This window comes from Prinia subflava, chromosome Z (genome assembly GCF_021018805.1).
Source record: "Prinia subflava isolate CZ2003 ecotype Zambia chromosome Z, Cam_Psub_1.2, whole genome shotgun sequence".
Classification (NCBI taxonomy): Eukaryota; Metazoa; Chordata; class Aves; order Passeriformes; family Cisticolidae; genus Prinia; species Prinia subflava.
The window spans coordinates 24,540,349-24,564,331 of NC_086283.1; the positions used below are offsets into that span (position 1 = coordinate 24,540,349).

Here is a 23,983-nt window from a genome sequence, read left to right on the forward strand (position 1 = left end):
ATCTGTACACAGAGTGTGCTTTGACCAGTGTCCTCCTGTGTGACCTTATGGAATGCCTGGGGAAGGTCACTGTGACATCTCTTCCCCTGAAGGGTGAAATGTCACAGCCACGCTGGTGGTTGAAGAGGGGGAATACTTCAGAAGAATCCGATCTACAGTGCTCAAATTCCTTCTCTGGACATGACTTTATTTTTATCACCTGCCCTTTCTGTGCCCGTGAAAGGTGCTGAAATTTCCGTGGTGTTTTAACCCTCTTGCGCCCTTTGCTTTCCTGGGTCCCCTGAGCTTGCACTCCAGCATGGAGCTGGTTAAGAGAGAACGAGAGTGCAGCAGGTAGGGGTGGAGCAGGGTCTCCAGGGCAGTGAACAGAGGTGAGACAGACAGTGGCTCCGTGGGGAGGCACAGGGAGCAGCGGGGTGCGCTGCCCAGGTGACGGTCGGTGTGCGATGGGGAACTGGCAGTCCGGAGGTGGAAGACAAGAGGAGTATCTGGGTAGGTACTGGAAGAGGAGGGAGAGGGGAAGGAGTGGGGGTACATGGTAGAAGTGAAGGTGGGTGACAGAGAGGCGGCCAGGCAGGGATGCAACGAGAGCTGAAGAGCCCTGACTGGAGGAGCGAGCCCAGACAAGTTTGTGGCAGGGGAAGTGGGTCGGGGTAAGCCGAGCAGCGAGGGCTTGCGGTATCCGGGAGGGGAAGTGGTCGATGCCACCGGGTAGGTGGGTGTTCCCAAAGAAGTGGGCGCGGGGCCGGAGGAGGGTCAGCGGGCGGGGTGCGGAGGGGAAGCGGGCACGGGCTGCGAGGGGCTGCCCCGGGGGCGGAGGCGGCCCCACCCGGGGCTCGGGGCAGCCCGAGTTCCCGGCAGGGCAGCGAGGGGCGGGCAGCAGCCGGTCCGATAAAGGGCCGGGCGGCGGCCAGCGCGGGCAGAACGCAGCGGCTGCGGCAGCAGAGATGGGGATGCTCAGCCTGCCCGCCTTTCTGTCCTGCGGGAAGAAGAAGGTGAGGCGGCGGGGGGAGGCTGGCCGGAGGCACCCGGGCAGGTGGGGTGCGCAGGCACCTGGGCAGGTGCGAGAGAATGTAGGCAAGTGTGGGTGCACCTGAGCAGGGTCGAGGAGGTGCCCAGGTGGGCGTAGGGGCACTCGGGCAAGCAGGGCGCAGTACGTCGGCAGCTGTGGGCAGGTATGAAGTTGTCTGGGCAGGTGAGACCCAAACGGGTAGTGGCAGGTATAGTGAGATGAGTACCTGGGTATGAAAGTGTGAAAGGCACTAGGACAGGTGTTTTTTAAAGTGGACGTACAGGTATGTGCTGATGTGAACATCTGAACAAGTGGGGGGCATCTGGGTGTGTGCAGGGCCAGAACAAGGGAGTCTCCTGGAGCTGCCCTCAGGAGCTAGCAGCACAAAGGACTAAGGCAGGAGTAAGGCAAAACTGTCTGTGGAGGTGTTTGGGCTCTCTGGTGGGACTCTCTCTCACAGGTCTGTGCTGTCCTGCCAGGGATCAGCTGGACTAGCAGCCCACCTGCCTATGCCCACCCTTTCCAGCTGCTCAGCTATGTCAAGGTGCGTCTCTGGACAGAGAAATGAGGATATGATTGCCTTTCTTGCCTGGTGGGTGATCACAAGCCTTCCCTCTTCTCTTCCAAGGACTTCAGTTTGACAAATGAAAAGGATGCCCAGTCCGGTGGCAGTGATGAGAACTCGGAGCGTGGCAACTGGTCAAGCAAAGCCGATTACCTGCTGTCCATGGTGGGCTATGCCGTGGGCCTGGGCAACGTCTGGCGCTTTCCCTACCTCACCTACCAGAATGGAGGAGGTACCTGTGCTGAACGGCAGGGTCGGGTGGGCACACCTTCCTATCCCCAGGAGAGAAGAGGGCAAGCTCCAAGGGCCAGCTCTGAGGCTGGGCATGTTCTCTCAAAGCTGGATGTGACCATCACCCTGGGAACTGGGATAGGGCCTGCTCCTGGGAAAGGGGAGAAAGAGGCATCTATGTGCTTTTTGGGTACAAACTGAGAAGGAAAATAGTATTTAGTTTGAGTTGCAAATTTCTGCCTGAGAATTCCATCTTCTTCTGAATTACTCATAAGCATCATGAACCTTTTTGTCCGTGTGCCAAAATCCTCTACTTGTCTAAATAGCTATTCTCCTTACCCAGTGCTTACCTCCTGGTAAATTTGTCATATACCATATCTGGTATGTTTATAGTGAACAGTTGAATCCCCTCCACACCTTTGTTTTTCCATGCAAACAATCTAAGCTGGAATAATTATCCCAGCTCAATAATTACCCAGATCAGACACTTGGGAAGTGTGAGACAGAAAGAGCCTCTACCTGCTTACACAATGAGGCAGTGGCAAAGCCAAGCAGAGGCACTGACTTCCTCGGCTTGTATTCCAGAGCTTTATCTACTTGCCAGGCCGGTAATTAAAGAGTGTGTAAATATTAACTGCAGAGAACTTACTTATATGTACCTATTTGCTCTGCCTAACAGTCATTGAAGTCAAATTCTGGACTCTAAATGCAGCACAGCCCACACAGCTGCACATGGAACATAAGGAGGCATTCTCAGTAGAGAGTTTTTATTGGAGTAAGCTTGGCTGGTTTGCATTACTTAAAATTTTGTTGAGGAAAATTGTGAAAACAAAACAAGTTGTGATGTCAGCCCTTGGACTAGATCATTTTCTTATCTGCTGCAGCAGAGACTTTGCATTTAAAGCGTATTTGTGCTGCTGCTTGCATCCTCTTCTGTGCCCCTTGCCAATGATTGATTAAGGCATCTGTTACATCCTTGTTTCGAAACACAGGAGTAATCCAGTTAATTCTCTGGGACAATTTGCTTCCTGAAATTACATCAGGTATTTGCAGCTCCTTGCAGAACTGGGTCCTTGATTGCTTTAAATTCACTGAGAGTGATGAGGAGAGGTTCCTACAGGGATATCAAGTCGTGTTTATGAAACCTGTGCTCTTGCTTTCCCTGTCTTCTGTGCACACACAAAGAAGTGCCAGTTCCTTTCACAGAACAGGGTGCTCACTGATATCAGGTTAACACGCACTTTTAAATGGACTTGAACGAGAGCCATCCTGAGATGCTGTTTGACACAGGACTCGGCCAACCATGGAAAGTAATCTTCATGCTTTGATGTCCGGAGGCTGCTTAACAGGGCTGTTGCAAAACACAGCTAAGCACACACAGGAACGGTTCTGTTCTTAAAATTAAAAGCTGGAAGATTAAATGGAAGGTGGTCAAGGCTGGTGGTGCCTACAGCTGAGTTGTGTTCCTGCTTGTATTAGAGCACATCTTCAATAGTTTTTTACTTTCTTTAAGAGAAGCTAATCTTTTAAAATCAGCAGTTCTGACAGTCTTTGTCTCTTCATTGCAGGTGCTATTTAGTCTTAGAGAAAACAAGACTTTGAAACAAATCTCTCTGTTTTGAAAAAAAGGCCCCTACAGTGGGGTATTTGAGCATGGGGGAAAGGGGAAGTATAAAATGTGATAAAACTGGTCAATACTGAAAGATGCATGGTTTTCTCTGTGTGTGTGATTGTGCTTTCTCCCTTATTTTTTATCTCCTTCTCTCAGGTGCTTTTCTAATCCCCTACACTCTGATGTTGGCGTTAGCTGGCTTGCCCTTGTTTTTCATGGAATGTTCCCTTGGGCAGTTTGCCAGTCTAGGGCCAGTTTCTATCTGGAGAATACTACCGTTGTTTCAAGGTTGGTTTTGTTATGTTTCTTGAGATCTTTTTTTCATTCCAGTAATGAACTGTTGTGAATTAATGATTTCTTCATGAAGTTACTAGTTCTGAGACACCGATACCTGTGTAGCAACTGTTCTCAATGTTACAGGGCCAGTGTTATGTTCCCAGGGGCATACTTCCTCATTACTTAGTTAATAAACAGACGTTAAGTAAAGATTTCCCCAAAAAGGTTCTCTGTTATGAAAGGCTTTATCCATGATTCTTCCAGAGTCAAGCAGCACATCGCCCTCACTCCAGCTGTCCAGGCAGAAGGAAATATCCCTGTTTTGCTGTGTGAGGGAAAACCTCAGTAAAACAACTGGTGTACCGTGTGCAACAGACTGGAAGTAAATTTTAGAAGTTGACTTTATCACTGTTTATGCCTCATATCCAGTGCAGCTTACAAGGCAGTTGTGTGTTGGATGAATTAATTCTGTATTTGGCTGCCAGTGCAAGCACAGGCACACAGGTCTGGGTGCACTGTGCAATACAGTGCACAATCATCCTGCAGTTGCCTTGGAAGTCATCTGCTGGTGTGATAAAATAGCGTAGACTCTGGCTTTGTAAAGTGAGGTGCCTCTTGAGATAAGAGAAATCGTTGCACTCTGTAGTGGTAGTTTGTCTCTGTGAGGGTTTGTATTTCATAGGGAGATTTGTTTGGAAACAATTAACCACGTGCTTTACTCGTGCCTGTCCATCCTGGTCCTCTACCATGGGTGTAAAGGACTATGCAGTGATTTTGTTTACCTTAATCTACCAGAGGAGTGAATGTAGGAACAAGGAAGTTTATTTCTGACGCAACAAGAATTTTGATTGTCATCTGCAGAAACTGGTTGCCCCCATGTTCACTCCTTTTGCCAGTCTCTGTTGTGCAGCACAAGACCCTTTCAGGAAAGCAGGGTGTTTATCTTTAAAGCAAAATTTTTAAACACAGCATATCTTTTATGTGTCTGTGAAGACAGAAACTTAAATGTTTTCTAATATTTTCTGAAATAGTTTCTAAGGTGATTGGTACAGTTTGTCAGGCTTTCCCAAACTCACAGAACAAAACTCATTTTAACGAGGTGGAGAACAGTAGTATTGGCAAGATTTACTGTAGCTTAAAGCATTAATTACAGTGGAATCTTTAAAAAGGCTTGGGCAGTTCTAGTACAGTTTGTTTCATTTTAGTAAGTTTCCATCTGAATGGGGAGAGAACGTAATACTGAATTTCTCCTTTAGACTTTGCAAATAGTCCAATTTTTTAATGGGTCCGATTCAAACTCTATTTCAAAACCAAGTCTGAGAGGGTAAATTTGGATCACATCCATCATTCCGTGGGTTTAAAATGTCACTGTTTGCTGTTAAAAAATATTTTAAAACAAAAAGAAACCAACTTTAACTTTTTCCCAAGTAGCTTTCTAAAAGTCAAGTGAAGGCTATTTGTTTTGGTGGGGTTTTTTTTGCAACCTGAGTTTGGGGTGGTTAAGACATTGTGTCTTTCTCTTTCCTAGGAGTGGGCATCACAATGGTCATCATCTCAACATTTGTGACTATCTACTACAACGTTATCATTGCTTATGCACTCTACTACTTATTTGCCTCATTTCAAAAAGTGCTGCCATGGTCAGACTGCTTTTCCTGGGCAGATGAATTCTGCAGCAAGACACAAATAGGTACCATACTTGCCAGATAGATTTTAATATTATCGTTTTTGGTAACTGGACTGTTTTCTGGGTGAAAGTACGGATAGCTCCCCGTGGCTTCAAAAGTCCTTCCTGGAGTCCTTCAATCCAGGAAGAGAAGTGATGCTTCCACTTTCCTGCCACCAGTTTTGGGGGCTTGGGAAATCTACAGAGAACTGGGCTGAAATCACCTTGTTGGATCCTTTTCTTTTTTTTCCTTTAAAATCTCAGCTTTTTTCTAGTACATACAATCCCTGGAAATACTGCATTCCCATTTAATCAGGCTTCATGGCAAAAAAAATTACCCTCCTTCCATGCAACAAACTATTGCAGTAGTTTTTATCAAGGTTTTTCATTGCCCCTTGCCTCCCCTCTGGCTATGGTAATCCTGACCACCACTGAGGCACTGGTTTCACACTTCGTGAACTATTTGGAATGTATCTCCACACTACTGTTCTTGTGTTTGACAGCAGATGTAGGGCCAAACATTTGTTATCTCACCAGTTTCCATATCAGACAAGTTTAAGGAAAAGGTGAAGTTGGTGAGGTCATTACCAGTTAGCAGCTGGAAATGTCCTGCCAGGTAACCAGTGATTATTAAAATAACAAGGACAAGATCAGGATGGATTACATTGTTTACAGTATTAATGTAAATATATCTCAACCATACATGTGAAAATCTCTTCTAAGATGCCTTATGTAACAAAAAGTTGATGATTATTTGTTAGTACAATAAAAAATATTTCAGCATGTAATTTGTAAATTTTGGGGGAACACAAAACTGAACTGAAGAAGCTGTCCTGAAATAGGCTTCAACAAGAATTTCCAGTAAATGCTGATACATATGTTGATAAAGTGTTTTTTATTGTACATTCTGGCTAAAAATTCCCAACCCCAGTTTCCAGTTCTCCAACCCTGTGCCAAGGAAAATATTTAAAGCCCTTTAATAAGCCCTCTGCCACAACAAGATGAATACCAGATGTTCCATATGCCACCTTGGTTTAGGACAAAGATTTTCATAGGGTAATCAAAGCTACAATTTTAACTATGCTCAGTTCTGATTTTTATAAGTACTCTTGAGGATAAGTAAACCATGGTGAGCACTCTAGATTCTTGGTGTTTTGACTTACACTCAAGTAGTGAAGTCACAGCTGCAAGTGATATTTCATGTTTGTCTCTAAATATTGTTAGCAGGCAAGCTGAAGCTGTAATTGCTTAGGAAACACATTTGCTGTATCAGTCTGATTTTTTTTTTTATAATAATAGTCATCCCAGTGTTAATGATTTCTTTTTCTTGATTTCAGTAAGCGACTGTAATGCAACATTGCATGGGGAAATCATCCATGCAAACTACTCATTCGTTACAAGCAACAATCTCACGTGTATAAATGGCACTATAGACTACAAACCAGTGCAGTTTCCCAGCGAGCAATACTGGAAGTAAGTAAATACTTTAAAGAAACTGCTAAAAATACCTTTTTATGTAGTGAATGTATCTTTTATTTTTGTCATATCTTGCCATCCAGAAAAGATCTAGTCAAGGGACACAGGCATGCAAACCACTAGAGAGAGAAGTTAAAATGTAGTTGATAAGTTTGGCCATTATAAGAGAAATTATGTATAGAAAGATAAGCAAGTGAGTCAACCTTTAACCAACTGAAAAATGTTCCAATTTAAAGAAGTCCTCTTCTCTGGAGTATATATAGCATATACTTCTATTTTTCTCAGGAGTTACTGGGTCAAATATATTCACCTTATTCTGAATATGGGCAGGTTGTAAAATTGCTATTGCTTTATGGCCCATGGTCTCTATTTGCCTCATGTTCCCTTGGTTCCTGGAAACTTATTCTAATGGGCTCCTCTCTTCCTGTTGGAATTTCATGATTAACACAGAATATCTTAGGTGGGCCTTATGGGAGATGTATGGAAAGATGAGAGCAGGTAGGGTTCAAAAAGAGGGGAAAAATGAAGTTAAATGTACAGTTTCTCAATGCCAATCATGCAGTTCCAACTGCACACTCTTGGAAGAGGCTGCAGAGCCTTGTCATAGCCACACAGAGCAGGTCACTTTTTGCTGAGAAGTGTCTGAAGAGGAGGTGTGTGTGTTTGTGTGTGCTGCTGTCACCCCCTCCTCACGGGAGCGTCGTGTGCTTTCAGCAAAGTGACTCTGCAGCGCTCGAGTGGGCTGGACGAGACCGGCAGGATCGTGTGGTACCTGGCTCTCTGCCTCCTCCTGTCCTGGATCATTGTTGGAGCTGCACTGTTTAAAGGAATAAAATCTTCGGGAAAGGTATGTTAGGAAGAGCAAGGAGATGGCCTGATTCTGCCCTTCCAATGTCAGCTGGAGCCAGGGGAGTTTAGCACAAGGCAGGATGCAATCCTAACACACCCCCCTCTGCTGGGCTCAGCATTTGGTTTCCTTTCTGCTCCTCGGCTTCGTAACTGTTACATAAAATATGAGTAAGGTCCTGATTACACAGCCTTTACTTAACACCTGGGCCTCAGCTCCACCAGGCTGCCCTGTGTTTTGGGATCTTGCTGTCGTGCCGATGATTCCAGCTGAGTTTTGGCAGTTGCTTGGGCTGTGTGATGGAAGCATGCATGTGATGGCACACATGGGCACACGCCCTGGGAACACCCGGTGATTATTTTGCACTTCCGGTCTGGTTGAGATGTTTGGACAATACAGGTCAGGTCCTGTGAGCAGATATGTGTGTGCAAGTTCCCGCCAGATTGTGAAATGTTTGTTCGCAAGAGCTGAAACAATTTTTAGGGACAAGGTACTTAGATGCTTGTTTTCAGAATCTGTCTCTGCTGAGCTCCCATTTCCACAAGCTACAGCATGGTTGTCTGGAGTTTTTCTTGGGCTAGGCTGACTTCAGGCAGGCTGAATTTCATCCTTCCTCATATGAGACCCTTTTCTTCGTTATGTTCCTTCCTTCTGATACTCTTTTCTCACCTTCATGTTGCATCTCCGTCATTTACTTCTTCAGCCTCTGTTGTCTTTGTTCTTTTGTTCACCTTTTCCGCACAGATGTTTTTTTCCCCCTTTCCCTTCTGTCATTGTGCAGCTGAACCATTGGCATAGTTCCTTGCTGCCTGCTTTCCTCTGCTCAGTGTGATGTCTCATCCTGTTTTGCTTTCTATCTGGAACTTTCTGCCCTTGTTTCACTGCTTTGGGGTGGAGTATCTGTGCTTTCCCAGCCTCAGTTATTTGGTTGCATGGCTCCTCTTAATCTCATGTTCTTTGGGTTCCTGGCAGCTAGCTCTTCCCATTGTCATTTTTTTTCTGGCACAGATGCAATCCTCTTTGGAGAGTAAGGTGAGACTTGGAAGAATCTAGCTGGGCAGGAACAAGACAGATGAAAAGCAGAGAGAATTGTCCATTCTAGGCAAGCATGAAGGAGGTCTTCAGAAATGTCAGACTCACCACATGATGGTGCAATGCTCTGGCTGGTGGAACCAGCAGTACTGGGTCAATTACCTGTCTGCATAACACTGAAACTAAGACTCCAGAAACCAGAGTATTGGGGAATGTAGTCTGTGTGACAGTAACTCTACTGCTGGCCTCGGTCCCATTATGCTAGATTGAACAACAACAGAATAGATCTGTGTTTGAGAGAACCTAAAAGTCCGCTTCACCATAAAGAAAGCTTTCAGAACAATGACTTTAAAAAAAGATTTGGTTTTGTTTTGGCTTTTTTTTTGGTGAGGGAGGGGGGACAGCTGGGGGGAAGGGAGTAGGGAACAGCAGGGAGCTCATCAGGAGATAATTCCACCCTGGTCACCTATTTTTTCCTGGCTTTCAGTTTGCACTTGCTAGAAGCACTACCTAGCAAGAGACGTCTGGGGTAGTTGAGTCTAGACCTAGCTACAGCAGTAAATCATGTCAGAAAATGCATTTCTGTAACTAGTCAAGTGCTATCTGAAATGTGGATATGTGGCTTGGGCCTTCTGCTTCTGCTGGAATGCTGCTCCAGAACCGGCTAAGCCAGATGGTTTGGTGGCTGGCATGTGTTCACTTCCCTGGTTGCCTGTTTTTCTTTGTACCAGCAGACCTTAGCCTAAAGCCTGTCCAGTCTTCCTGCATGGAGGAATCCCTGTGGATCCCCTCACACCTAACGTGTGTCCCTGCTCATCATTCTGCAGGTTGTCTACTTTACTGCACTCTTCCCATATATCATCCTGCTCATCTTGTTGGTGCGAGGTGCCACCCTGGAAGGTGCTTTGGATGGCATCGAATACTACATTGGGAGACAGTCCAACATCACCAAGCTGATGGAGGCAGAGGTGAGAGGCAGCGTCAGCCTCAGAAGTGTGACACACCTCCCTGCTTATGTGGGCTTGCTTCTTTTTTATCCAATCAGGTGCTTCACATCCTGCCCTGTATTTTGTATCAGCAGCTGGTGGTGTAAAAAGTCCAAGCCCCCATTCCAGCTACTCTCAAACTGAAAGACAGTCACCTTCTTCCCCCTCCCTGCCACACCAGTGATGACAACTGTGCTATTGCCTCTGAACAGTTCTTGGGGGTCATGATGGAGTGTCATCTTAGCATGAGATGAAACAGAAAGTTCTTGCTGATAATTTTAAGGGACTTTATCCTAAGGCTGAAGGGATCCCTGAATTTGAAGTTCAGGCCATGCCTTGCCTGGGAAATTACCTTGCATAGTTAGGTGGGCCAGGAAGGGCACCTGGTGCAAAGAAAGCCAGGACTTTTTTTGTTCTGGCTTATGCCAATATTATTGCACTTTTATCAAAAGCAAGCATGAAGTGTGATATTTATTTGTGGTACATATGTGAGTGCTTGGCACTAGCTGAGGCGCTACATCAGAGGCAGAAGTTGTTTGTCCTGGTCACACAAGTGGGAAGGTACATGGACTGACTGCAGCCAGTCCGTGTTTGTTGACTCTGTGCCAAGATTCATATCTCAACAACCCACCTATGTGAACAAATTGAATCTCTTCTTCAGGGTTAGCTCAATAAGATTTAAGTATTCAGCAACATGCTTGGGATGTGGGCTCTGAAGATCATAGAGATACTGTTTGTGATTGAGACAGCAAGGTCACTGCTCTGCTGTTTTCTATCCTCCTTAAAATTTGTATGAAATAGAATTAGATATAGAGGCTGAATGAAGAAAAAAATACTCTTGAGCTTCAATGGAGGGCAGACCTAAATGTTCGTGATAAGTACCATAAGTAATACAGTAATTCTCCTGTTCGTTTTTTTCGTAGGTTTGGAAAGATGCAGCCACCCAGATATTTTACTCCCTGTCTGTGGCATGGGGTGGGCTTGTGGCTTTGTCTTCATACAACAGGTTCCACAACAACTGCTACTCAGATGCCATTCTAGTTTGTGTGACCAACTGTGTCACCAGCATATTTGCTGGGTTTGCAATATTCTCGATCCTGGGACATATGGCATTTGTGTCCAAAAGACCTGTCTCAGAAGTTGTGGACTCAGGTAGGCTGCTGGTCACACTCTTGGTACTGGAGCTTGCGTTTGGCCAAGGCATGACAGTAACATTCCCCTCTTTCTACTGCTTTCCAGGGTTTGAACTGGCGTTTGTAGCCTACCCAGAGGCTCTCTCCCAGTTACCAGTTTCTCCTCTGTGGTCCTTCTTGTTTTTCTTCATGCTTGTGCTTTTGGGCCTTGACTCTCAGTTTGCCACCATAGGTGAGTGGGGTTTTAAGTGACTCATGGCTTTTCAAATGACCATTGCCTTTCTTAATTGTGCTGCTCAAACTCCCTACTTGTTCCTTTGCAGAAACACTTACAACCACCATTCAAGATATAAGTCCCAGAGTGATGAAAAAATTAAGAATGCCTGTAACCATGGGTCTGTGTGCATTGTTCTTTCTTCTTGGGCTTATCTGTGTTACTCAGGTAAGAAATTAAGGGGTTTTGGTAGTGAGTTTAATTGCGCTGCAAGTGATGAATTCAAGTCAAAATACACTTTCCAACTGTTCCTGTCTTTGTGGGTTGATCTTAGAGACCCTTGAATTTTGACAGTGTGCCTGGACATGCAAGTAGGAAATTTCCAGGGGAAGCTTGAAGAACTTAAGGTTTTCTGTGATTATTGAACTGAGACTTCTTTTAAATAGAAGGCCTTTACAGCCTATGAACTATCAGCCTGTTTTATCATTCCTCACAGCCTGTTTTATCATTCCTCAGTTCAGGAATTTGTGTAATCATGAGTACATGCATACAACATGTCCACGGGACAGTAGGCACTGATAATAAATGCTGATGGGATCTTTTTGTTCATAACTCACTACCAAAGAGGACGGGAATCGAGGAATGGCCTATTCATGTAATAAAAACCCATCATCTCATGAGCTAATTGTGGATTGCATGGTTACTTCTCCTGCTTGTGTGTGTGTGTACATATAAATAGACATACAGAAAAGGAATTCTAAATATACTGTGTAAAATTCTTGAGGCAATGGCTTTTAAGGGTATTCAGGTTCACTGCAGTTGCTCCATCTAGAAATGCAGATTTATGTGTGTAATTAGACTGAGAATGTGAAGGAGATGATTGTGGTGAGTAGTCAGTTGTATGGTCAAGCAAAGTACGTAAGTCATGAAACAGAGTGGCATGAAACAGGGGAAACTTGCAAGGGACTTGAGTGTGAAATGGCTCAGAGATTGTTTCCTGCTCTGTGACCCTGATATTGCATACTGGTGTTTAAAGCTGTGGTTAACCCCATGGAGAAGTCGTGCATGTAGGAGGATAGAAGCCTGCCAGAACTGGTAACTGTTGTAGCTGTTGCTGTAGGTCAGTAAAAAAACTTCAGCCCCAGCTTTATTCCTGTAAGCTCCAAATTTAAATCTTGCTCTCAGCTGTTTATATATGCTCTGCATAAACATAGATCTTGGTTGTAGCATCTATAGTATTTTGTTAGATGTGCTTTTCATCTTTACATAGAGAGATTTAAAGAAAATAATATTCACAAAGCTGTACTTGACCTGGAGAACTGTGAACTTAAAAACTCATGATTAATTAAATTGTCTTGAACAAACACATCTTATTTTATTTGCATAAGTATGTTGCTACTCAAATTTTAACCTCTAATGTTTGTTCTGCAGGCAGGAATTTACTGGGTTAACCTAATAGATCACTTCTGTGCTGGATGGGGAATCCTTATTGCAGCTGTCCTGGAGATAGTAGGCATAGTCTACATTTATGGTAAATTATTTGCATTGAAAATATATAATTAAACTAAGCAGTGCCAGAAGTAGTGTATATTATAGTCTCACAGAATGATGTTGGGGTGGAAGGGTCTTGAAAGAACTTCCTGTTCCAACTCCCTGCTATGGACAGGGACTCCTTCCACCAGACCGGGTTTCTCAAAGCCCTCTCCAGCCTGGCCTTGAGCAGTGCCAGGGATATTAAATTCTAATTACTGCAAGAAAAAAATTTATAAGCTAACCATATGAACAATAATATCATAATAAAAAGTTTAATAATTAACACAGAACTGGAGAAACTGTCCTTGATCATTGCCTTTCTTTGACCCCTTTTGAGTAACTCCGCCTGCAAGGGAGGTACCTGCTTTACAGTGAGCCCCATGATTGTCTTCCAACAGGAGGAAACAGATTCATTGAAGATATTGAAATGATGATTGGAAAGAAGAGCTTTTTCTTCTGGCTGTGGTGGAAAATGTGCTGGTTTTTCATCACTCCTGTGCTGTTAATGGTGGGTGCACATACCTAGAATGTGTTAGTGTGACAGAACTTAGTAACTTAATATTGAAGAGGTTTCTGCGTGAAGATTCAGGGCAGACTGCCCGGAGTCTGTGTATAAAAATGGGGCATAGCTGTGCCAGTGAAGTGAGCTGTGGGCTTTCTCTGCTTTCTGATACATTTCCTCCTCCTCTGATCCTCTCCATGAGAGGCTGGAGCTTGAGATAGTCACTAGTGCGTTGGGTTCCGCTCCCAAGTACTAACACAGAGCAACTAGATCCTCTGCCTTGGCAGCTGGATTATCTTAATTTTAGACTGAGATTGAGTTGAAAATCTTTTGAGAGAAATCCCATTTTTGAGTCGGACGATCTGCTGTTCTCCAGTCTAAATGAGACCTTTCAATGTCCTGTTGTGTGTCTGTTTTTTGTTACTCCTGTACTTCTAATTGTGAGTGCAGATGGTTGGATTGTGTTACTATGACAGAATTTATTAACACCTCCAATCCAGGAGCAGTGGCAAGTCACTCTGGCCAGCACATTACCTGTAATCTGCTCAGACTATAGTTTAGAAAATCCTGCTTAAAACTATCCAATTTCTGAAGCAATATTTGCCAGTTTCTAATATTGGATTCTTTCAGGTATTCCTGTAAATAATGGAACACTGGAACACATAAAACATATAGAGAAAGGTACTGGGCTCAGCCAGCCGCATATATATTATCTAACATAAGATTCTTAGAGAACCCAGAGATCAAGTTGTGTTTAAATACAGATATACTTATTGTACCTCGGTGTAATTTTTCAGTCCTGCGCTTCAGTCTTGCTGTTTGGTGATGACTGACACCAAATCATGCACAACTGTTCTCACACTCAGGAAACAAGATAGAACCATGCAAAACTTGTAGACAACCCTTCTTTTTATCAAACCAACTCAGAAGCAGTGCAAATTCAATGTTCCTGAAAACCTGCTTTTCTTTCTTATTATTTTTGCCATTTTTTCTAGGCAATTTTGGTCTGGTCTTTGGTCACATTTTCAAGTCCCACTTATGGCTCCGTGTCATACCCAACCTGGGGAACCGCTGTTGGCTGGTGCATGATCATCTTCTGTGTCATCTGGATTCCCATTGCTGCTATTGTAAAAATAGTTCAAGCTGAAGGAACCCTTGTTCAGGTAAGGGCAAAACAACCCACGGTTATAGCCTCAAATCTTAATTTTTTTGGTATTATCAGGACCACCTGTGCTTTCTTCTCCAACACATCTACTACTCTGATGTGTTTTTCACTGGATTTTTAGACCAAAACATTATGTCTGGTAGTTGCTTCACAGGTGCATCTACCCTAACATGTTTTGATAAGAAGATAAAGTCTAATTCTCTGGGAGTGCACACATACCATTAAAGAGAGATTTTTCATCAGATCTGTTGCTATTCCAGCTCCTTTGAATTCTCTGAAGAATTTCTATTGCTTTCTATCCCATATAATTTTCAGGAGTTTTGCCTCCCATTCCTCACAGCAGCAAGCATGAGATCTGAGATATTCTGCTCTTGGTGAGCTTTCCCAAGCAGTTGTGTTGGTCACAGCTTTCCTTGTCCTTTGACTTCAGTGTCCAGAACCCACTGACCCCCATGATATTTTGAATGATTTTCAGCTGCTTTGGTGATTTGCCATCTGTTGAGTTGCAGTGCATATCTAGAGCCATAATTTTACTGAATTTTAGAAGTGGCCTGGACTGAAGTAAGACATGAAATGCCTCTTGGTTTTGCCTTCCAGCGCCTTGTCAGCTGCTGCCGGCCTGCAGCAAACTGGGGCCCCTACCTGGAAAGTCACCGAGGAGAACGATACAGCCACATTGTGGATCCCAAGAAGAATAAGGAGCACGAGATTCCCACTGTGGCTGCCTTCATTGTATACCAGCAATGAGATGGCTGTTAGGATTACTGTTTTTTAGCTTATATGTGGGTTTTGTCTTTTAATATTGGCAAGGGACTAGGCCAAAAAAAAGAAAAATAAAAAAGACAAGAAAAAGGCAAAGCAAAACCCCTGCCCTTTAAAATCCAGACCCCAAATGAAAGCAAGTCATATTATTTATTTTTAGTGCTTTAGTCTTTGGGGAGAAACACATCAATTAGGCACTGAGATCTCACCAGATATGTAGGTTGAGAGGAAAATACATTGCAGGCTCCCCAGGATGCTGGACTGGGCATGTTTAACCCCATCCAACTGGTATCCAGCTGGACTGCAGATACAGGTGTGGAGGAGAGTAGAGACATTCTGGTGCTCCCAGCTGGAGCCCAAAGGTGCTCTGTGTGTGTGTGTGTGCCCCGAGGTGCAGTTGCTGCCTTCTGCTGTGTTCTGCCACCCCAGGGATGTGCAGTCAGCAGAGGGGAGTGGGTGTGCTGCTGCCTGGTACTGGAGCTCAGGGAACATGGATAATTCTTCTCTGTCTAAGCCTTGCTCAGTGTGCTGGGAGGCTGCTCAGGATTTGATGTTGAGTATGCTCTGTGTGTGTGTGTGGTGTCTAAACAAATACAAATACTGAGTGGCAAAAAATTGCCATCACAGGAAATAAGGCTTAAACATAGTGAAAAGCAGGCTGCTTTCTATTTCTCATTATTCCCCTTGGGATCCCTAAAGAGCTATCTTCTCTCTCATGCCCTATGCTCAGCACTCATCTGTCTTTAATTGAAAAACCTGTCTTTAGGCTCTGCAGAATGAGAGTGACCATTAAACTCTGGTTTGTCTGCTCTCCTATTTTCATCAACATTTTACCTATCTGGTTGTTTTCTGCTTCTTTCACTCAGATTTTGGTTTTCCCTTCCAAAGGAGACCCAAAGTGCTTTTCTCAAAGATTCAAACAGTGTTATGGTACGGCCAAAAGAAGCAGAACTTGACTTACAGTGAAGGTTACAACTACTTTGTAGTGCTGTTATTCCAAAATTTGCTCAAATCATGAGATTAATGAAAAGTTATGAAGTTTGTAATGCAGCTGGGAACACAGACTTGAGCATCTACATAGGCAGGAGGAGGTTGGGTGAAGAGAAACTGACTTCACTTGTATTACAAGTGAATCCTGATAAAGTGAGGAAAAAAAGACTATGGAGAGAATGAATGCATTGGGTTTGCTGAGGACCATCTCTCTCACTGTGATAATACTTCCTCCGGAACAAAGCAGAGGGATGTTCAGCTGTCACTTCCTCTCAGGGCTTTGTCACTTTTCTTGACATGAAGGAATGGGGATAGTAGCTTTCTTGCCCAAACTGCATACCTTGGTGTATGTTTTATACTGGGTTTTTGGGTTTGGTGTTGTTGTTGTTTTTCTGGGGATATTTTTTTTGTGACAAATCAACACTTTATGGCAAACAAAATGTGATTTTTTTTCTTGTTTTTAATGATTTTGGAACTGGCAAATAAAATGTGATTTTCTGTTTTTAATGGGTTTGGACCTGGAAACTTTTAATTTTGTCTGTGGAGCTGGTGACCACAAATGCTTCTATGATCCTAAGCCTTTGAGAGCTTGAACTGGAGGGATTCAGCCTCCAGGAAGTCTTGTCTTTGAAAGCACAATAGTCTTGTTTTGGAGCCAGCTCAGAAAGTACAGAAAGTAATTAAACAGGAATTCATAAAAAGGACTGTGGGACTGGAGCCTGTACTAGAGGCTGGTGAAGAGGACTGTCTTCCTTCACTCCAGCTGCTCTAGGATCATGGTTTAGCCAAAAAAGTGCTCTCAGTAGCCTAGAGAGGCTGGGAGCCGGAGGGTGTCCAGGGTCCACTGGAGCTGACAGCAGTTCACACCTGGGATGGAAGCAACTCTGGGGAGGAGAGGGAAGATAGTGAAGTAATGAGTGACAGCACTGAGATGGTGGGGAAGGAGATTGGACAAACCAGCTTCAGAAAGAATTCAGGAAATTTTTTGCAAAGGAGATGCTGAAGGCTTATACGAGCCATCTACTGCCCTGCAAGAAGCCCCTGCTGCTGTACACAGGGCTCGTTGAGATTCCTTCTGCTCTGGACTTGTCTTACAGGCTTCTAGGAGTTGTTTTTGTAATGCTGCCTTACCTCCCAGAAAAGCAAATGGAGTAAAGCCTCCCAGAATGACAAATGGAGTGGGAAATGACAGCTTTACCTGGACTGAATCTGCTTGCTCAAAGCCAGGCTGACTGGCCAGTCACAGCTACTATAAAAGGTTTTCTTCCTCAGTGAAAAAATCTCAAGAAGGCTTTAGATAAATTTTTGAACTAATTTATCAGTATGTGGCAACTCAGCCTGTTATAAAAGAGTCAAACTGCATCTCAGTGAAGCGTGGAGTCAGTGTGGAGGTGAATGTATGTGTGCATCTGAATGTGATGTGCAGCAGAGAAAGCACCAAAAGACGACCTGAGTGTTGGAATAAGCTCTGCTCAATGAGCAAATAAAAGGTACTGGAATTTTGCCTAGCAAAAAACAAAGCTGAAGAGCAGAGGCAGTCCTTGGAAATAATAAGTCATGATGGAAGCAACTAAGGGGTGGTGTCTCAGTTTTGGGGTGATTTTATGGCTATACTTTATTCCCTAATCATCTGCTTTATGCCCACAAATATCTGTAGTATCTTTAAGAAAAACCAGAGGACAGGGCTTGGGAGCCCCAGGCTGGGCTCTGTTCAATCTCTCTCTCTCAGGCATGGTCAGCAGCTACAATGGATTTTTACTTCGTTGTCTGTGGTGATTAATTAGCACCAACTTAGGCAAGAAGCTTCTGGAGGATTTTTTTGGTTATTGGGTTTTTGGGTTTTGGTTGGTTGGTTTGGGGTGGGTTTGGTTTGTTTTGTTTTGGTGAGGGGGTGTGTTTGTTTGTTTTGGTTTGTTGTTGTGGTTGGTTGGTTTTTGTGGGTTTTTTTCCTTGCCCCAGCCTGCAAGTTTTTCATTGGCAAATCCTTTTGGCACCTTTTTGGTTTGGCTTTTTTCCCCCCTCTCCAGTCTGAGGAGCCTACAGGGCAGCCCTGGTTGGTCTGAACCCTGGGAAGGACCCAGCCAGTGGAAGAGGGGACATCAAAATCCACCAGTTGCACCTATTGTAAGGAGGAAAACCAATCCAGAGGATCAACAGGTTTCCCATCTGCTCTGCTCCAGCCTATGTGTGAACTCCTCTTCCCCTTCCCTGAGACAAAGGGAGGAGTCATCATTTAGTTTTCCAGACCACATGGTCAGCCCGTGTATTTTTTTCCCCAGGCATTTTTTGGGGGGGGTGTTGTTGTTGTTTTGTTTTGTTGCCTTATTTTTTTTCTTTGTTCTGGTGTGGATGAGTGGAGGGTAAGTTTCTGGGAGTTCATATTTATTCAATGCTTTTCTGTGCCTTGCAGGCACCCCTCACCCTATTTTTTTGGTTGTTGTTGTTGTTAATAAACAGTTGTCTTTTTTTCACTTGATCCCACTGGTATCAATTTCTCTCATTGGCAGAAGAAAAAGCAGTTATTGAAGCCCTTTCCCTTTTGGAGGAAATGATCATTCCTGGGCATTTTCTCCTAAGATTTGTCTCCAAAACTGAGACATATGGCTATTCACTATTTTTAGCAATTTTAGAACCAGATAAATTATGGGAACTTAACTAGGTATTAACTTTAAAGTCACAGGAAGAATGTTTTGCCCAATGCTCAGTCCAGCTGTTGAGCTCCTTCCCAAAAGGTGTTGGTGCTTCTCAGGGTTGCTTTTCCCTGAGATTCCCCTTGGGGTTGCTGTTCCCTGAGCTATGTAAGGTTTTCGAGCTTTTGTTGCTCGAAAGGTCCCGCGCCAGAGCCAGAGAAGACAAGCTGAGTCTGCCAGCCCATGTTTCTAAGGTTGTTTATTCTTTCATCATCTCCTAGTTCTTTCTCAGCTCTGCGAGGTGTCCCCAGCAGAGCAGGACACGCGGCAGACTGGGTGGATCAGAGGGTCCCGGACTCTATGTACAGTCTCCCTGACCCAACCACTGTCTACAACGTACTTTTTATTTACAAAATCATACCAATACTTACTACCTATGTTAACATGTCATTTCTACTCTAATGGTTGCATGGCTTCAAAATAATTTAGAAAAACTAATGAGAAAGAACAGCTCTCAACAAGATGCTACTCCTGGTTCAGGAGATTTTGAGAATGTTATGCAAAGGGTTCTGTAATGCTTCTGGGGTTTTATGCTCTTCCCTGGTGTCTAATCCAGGTTGGTGTCAGGGACAGGATGCTGGCCTGCTCTGGACCTGTGGTTTAATCTTGTACAACTGACCTGGAGAGTAAGCTTCAAGCTATACGATTCATGTTTGCAAATTTTAACTCATTTACAAGAAAATGAAGGTTGTTGCCAAGAGCAATGCCTTGGATTTTCTCGCTTGTGTGTCCTCTGCCAGACACAAACAGATTCACATTCAACAGAGTTTGGCTACAGTTTCATCCAGACGTCTCCCTGTGCTGCACAATCTCCTGAGTTCCAGACTTTCATTATTTCTCTTCAAGCAATCACGAAATAGAACTTCTCAGCAGAACTTCTCAGCAGAACTTCTCAGCAGAACTTCTTGCTATAATTAAAAAAAAAAGTATGGAAACCTTGACTGGCTTTGCTATGGGCAGCCTGAGTTCCAGAGTGACGCCAGCAGCAAGCACAAATGATAGCAGATACCCTCCACAGGAGGGATAATTGTTCTCCACTAGTGTTAATAGAAGTAAGGTAAAGAAAGGTAATTCCCTTTAAAAGATGAACTGTGGAGTTTTCAAGAAAGAAGAGAGTTCATGTTCACTACTACCACCTAAACTGGATGCCTGCAACGCATCTTGTAGCCACACATGCATGATAGTAAAATACTAGCAGCATGGAGACAATTTCCCCAGGTGTTATGTGGCCAGAATGATTAAACTCAAGCAAATGACTACCAGAAATGTTGGGTTTTAATTTAAGTTTGCTGAATATAGCTGAAGTACTTCCAAAGCAGAAGAGGAAACTCCAGGTAAGCAAAGAAGCAAACACAAGTCTTATGCCCAGGACAGACTGGGAAGGCAGACAGCAATGTGGGAAGGAATAACTGAATGATGTGAGATGCAGAGAAGGAGAAAGCTTAGGGGGAAATCTAGAAATATGTAGATTATGGTGAATTAATAACAGCTGTTTGACAAAGGCTGAAATAATGAGTGGAATCTGCCATATTCCACCTGTTCAGATAGAGCTACAGGGCTGTGAAATGACAGATCAAATTAAGGTGTTGGGCAAAAAGGCTGTAGCGAGAGACTACTGAGACATTAACCAGACTCTGGAGATGGTGAACTGGGAAAAACTACTGTGAGGGCGAGACACTGGCGGGATCCTTGGTTCAGCTGGAGAGTCTGAGGCTGGGCAGCCCTGAGTGCACTGCTTCTTCTGTGACCTTGGATAAGATCATTTGGGACTGATGTTTCCATGAAAATCAGTTTGGAAGGACTGTTTTGAAAATTTTCTTCCAGGAAACTAGATAGGAATTAGAAGCAAAATTATTTTCAGGGTTGTTTTTCCAACAAAACCCTTAAAAATGTTCCCCTGTGTGTTTCTGTACAGATCAAAATGTTTCTGGCAATCTTTGGCCAGCCTGTCTCTCTTAGGTGGGGACACAAGAGCCTGGATGTTAGTGTGGAGCTACAGAGTAGGAAGCATCCAGCCTTGTTTCCATCACCTGCCTTCCAAGCTGGACAAAGCTTGTGGCTGTGCTGTGCCTGTGGCCAGCTCCAGGCTTTGTCTAGGTGAGAGCTGACCATGCTGCTGAGGGAATCCTGAAATCCAGACTCTGTGGTTGATAGTAGACACCTGTTCCAAGCTGCCAGAGAGTCAGTTTGTTGTCAGCAAATGAGACCTGTCTGTTTGGGCTGGAATGATCTAGGAGGATGTCCCAGCCACTAAGATGTTGTGAAACTGTACACTCAACTTTGAAGATGTAGACTTTGATTAAATCTGGAATTTAGAGAATAAAATCAAAAGGAATGGGAGTTAAGGGTGATAAGGCACAAGCAAGGAGATGTGTCAGTAAACTGGGAACTAGCAGAGTTGGACTTTCCAGCTCCTATCTTGGAGTTTCAGCAGGGCTAACCTCAATAAAAGAACGAAAAGGTATAGACATTGATGGAGCAGCACCTCTGCTTTAAAAGCCGTGCTCCTCTGAAGCTCTGAAATGCTGCCAGATATGTGCTGGGATCTGCACTTTCACCAGCCACAGCACCTTCTGAGGATGTGGGCTGGCCACAGGTTGTCTCACCGAAGGAGGTTTAATAGAGGCTCCTTCTGCACCCCAGAACTGGCTAGTTCTACATGCCTTGTCTACTAGATGTATTTTTCCAACTTCAAAGCTTATACTTTTATGAAATATGAATTAATGTGTGTTCATTTCACCTTCCTGGAGGCCAGTGATGGTGCTTAAAACATGCCTCCTCTGTGTGTGTGAGTGTATGACGGATTTTTGCCAGTGTGCAAGAATGAGGCAAACCAACCTCGTTCTCTGTGCTTTCTGTAACTGTCTGGACTGCAGATGTCCAGAGCCCAAATCTCTGTCTGGTGTATGAGTGTGCAAATGACTGCAGGAGCAGATGTTGCTCTGCTCTTGCTGAATCCCAGTGCTGCCTCTCAGTACCCCTGTTCTCCTGGCATTAGGAATATTTTTCTTTGTTTGGTTTTAGTTTTATAAAGAATCTACAAATTATTTTCTTTTTTTGGGCCTAGATGCTGTCTTCAGTGTCTAGAGAATAGAGAAATTTCTGCACTTAAACTCTGTTGCAGCGACATGGTCATATTGATTCCAGTTATCAACAGCAGCATTGCTTGAGTCTGGGCATGGACTTCAGAGCTGGTTGCAACAGCAGTCACCTTTTCATCCTGGAAGTGATGAATGGCTTGGGCGTACTAGGCAGGAAAATAAAACCTGTCACTGGAAGACAGATGAGGGCAGTATTTCCCTGTAATGTCAGGACATGTGTGTTCCTCTCTGAATAGGTTTTCATCTTATGTGGGCTGTTAGTGTATAAGTTCCTTCCAGAGGAGCTTTGCCAAATGTTCTGCGTCTTTATATAAAATTTGGCATCCACCTTGCTGGTGACACATGCAGAAAATATAGGAAAGGCCGACATTGTCTTCACAACTCTGAGAGCATGTTTATGTTAAGAAGGTTTGCTCCCATAATCTGATATTTCTTCAACATTGTTTTCTGTTTGTGTCTTGGGATTGTGGGGGTGCGGGGGGCGGGGGGGGGGAAAGTGGGGTGGGGTCAGTTTTTAAGTAATTTTCTACAGTGAATGGTGTATTTCCTGTTTCTCTGCTTTTTAGAAGGAGGAATAGCTACAGTAGGCAACAGGGAACTGTGTTAAAGAAATGACACAGAGGTGGAGAAAGGTCCTGCTTTTTTGTGTTGATGTTTTCCCTCTGTCTCTCTAGTTATCTTGTATCATGACCAGGCTGAGGATGGTATTTTGTAGTTGGGGTGGGGAAGGAACTGTCAGGACTGATATTATTGGTCCCGAAAGGCTTTTCCTGGCCAAAGACCTGGCTCTGGTTTTTGCATACATCACCAGCGTAGACAGCGTCCTCAGTTGTTCTTGGGATGTTTAGAGTTTGTTCCTCTGAGCCAGAGAGCAGCCACAGCCGAAGTGACTCTGTAAGACCAAGCCAGGCATGGTTAAAACCTCTCCCTCCTCTTACTGCAGTGCTGCAATGGATGAGTTCGTATTTTACTTCTTGGGCTTTCAGCTGACAATTGGAGCCCCTGGTCCTGCTCTGCGTGTGGCAGCACTGAGCCAGCAGCTCCAACTGCTCGTCCGAGTGCGAAGATTCATTAGCCTGCATTTATCAGCTCTTGCCAGGGAAATGGTGAATAATGAAGCCTGGTTCAGGTAATGAAATGATTTCCTTCTCACATCTGATTACATTGCTGCTTATTATTTCCTCAGTGTGTAATTTTGCTTCTCTGGAAACTTGTTTTGTAAACACTAATGACTGTGCAGTTGTGGCCCGAAGTTAAAGCAGCATTGCAGGAGCCTGGAGAGCTTTGTGGCCTGGCTGTTGGCTTTACTGCCTGTGCTTTGTCAGCTAATGGGAGGATGGGGGCAGCTCCTACCCCAGTGGTAGAAGGTACAAGGAGCTTCATTAGAAAATGTGCAGTTCTTGGTATCGACCAGGAGCAGCTTATTCCCTTTGTTCAGGTATCAATGTTGGGATTCAGTCTGACTACGCTTCTTCTCTGGGACTGAGTTTCTCAGAGAGACATCTATGACGATGTCTCTCCATTTATAATCTGTTAGCCAAGAAAAAGACATATTCCTCTCATTTCTTCCTTTATTCCTTTTCTTCTTGAGTAACTCTCTTAAACAAGCAGAGTACTGCAGGCTATTCTAGATGTTTTATATGAGAATACTAAAACTGTTTTCTCTCTACTGGGATGACTTTTCTTGTACATCTTAGAATTGCATCTGCTTTTTCCATGGCAGCATCCATTTGGCAGCTTGGTGTCATCCTGAGTTCACCATAGGAAGTCAGAAATCCTCATCCCTAGATCCAAAGACCTGACTTCGCACCATGTGCTCTTTGCCCCATTTATACAACATAAGGGGGTCTTCCAGTTTTCCTAGGCAGTCTTCTCACTGACCTCTGTGTGAGCTTGAGCTCACTTTAGCTACCTCCTTCTCCAAATTGCCTTTGTTTGTAGAACCCCCAGTTCTCCAAGGACGGTATTTGTACCTGTGAGAGATCTCTTTTGAAGGTTAAGCAAATGAGAGGTACCCATCTAATGTAAGTAGCACCCTGGAAATATCTCATAAATGCTATTCTTGAGTACATCCCTCCTTCAGTAAGACAGCTCTTTGCCATGGGTTGTGTATGTGTTTCCATGACGTGCATGGTCAAAAAAACTGGTCAGTTTTGGGTTATTGTTGAAGAAATGAAGTTCTGTTTGTGT

At 44.1% G+C, this 23,983-nt stretch overlaps 1 protein-coding gene and 1 long non-coding RNA gene across 5 annotated transcripts in view; both read left to right on the forward strand.

The window, feature by feature from the left end:
- The first annotated feature begins 366 nt into the window (after window positions 1–366).
- Window positions 367–16,509, forward strand: SLC6A14 (solute carrier family 6 member 14). Of its 4 annotated transcripts, none has more exons than XM_063422497.1 (15): window positions 377–492; window positions 1,492–1,556; window positions 1,641–1,809; window positions 3,577–3,708; window positions 5,225–5,386; window positions 6,700–6,835; window positions 7,553–7,685; window positions 9,545–9,685; window positions 10,627–10,855; window positions 10,943–11,068; window positions 11,160–11,278; window positions 12,482–12,581; window positions 12,982–13,091; window positions 14,081–14,248; window positions 14,848–16,509. In XM_063422497.1, the coding sequence occupies exons 1-15, from the start codon at window positions 447–449 to the stop codon at window positions 14,995–14,997; spliced, it is 1,986 nt and encodes a 661-aa protein (XP_063278567.1). In that variant the 5' UTR covers window positions 377–446; the 3' UTR covers window positions 14,998–16,509. The 4 variants fall into 4 exon arrangements, with proteins under 4 accessions (XP_063278569.1, XP_063278567.1, XP_063278566.1 ...); XM_063422496.1 differs by lacking the exon at window positions 377–492 and adding an exon at window positions 704–995 and having other exon boundaries at window positions 1,473–1,556; XM_063422499.1 differs by lacking the exon at window positions 1,492–1,556 and having other exon boundaries at window positions 367–492.
- A 6,216-nt stretch (window positions 16,510–22,725) lies between these two features.
- LOC134564091 (uncharacterized) overlaps window positions 22,726–23,983 on the forward strand; it is a 75,108-nt gene continuing 73,850 nt past the window's right edge. Inside the window, exon 1 of the long non-coding RNA XR_010083468.1 lies at window positions 22,726–22,922. This is a non-coding gene — a long non-coding RNA (uncharacterized LOC134564091). The remainder of the gene's footprint in view (window positions 22,923–23,983) is intronic.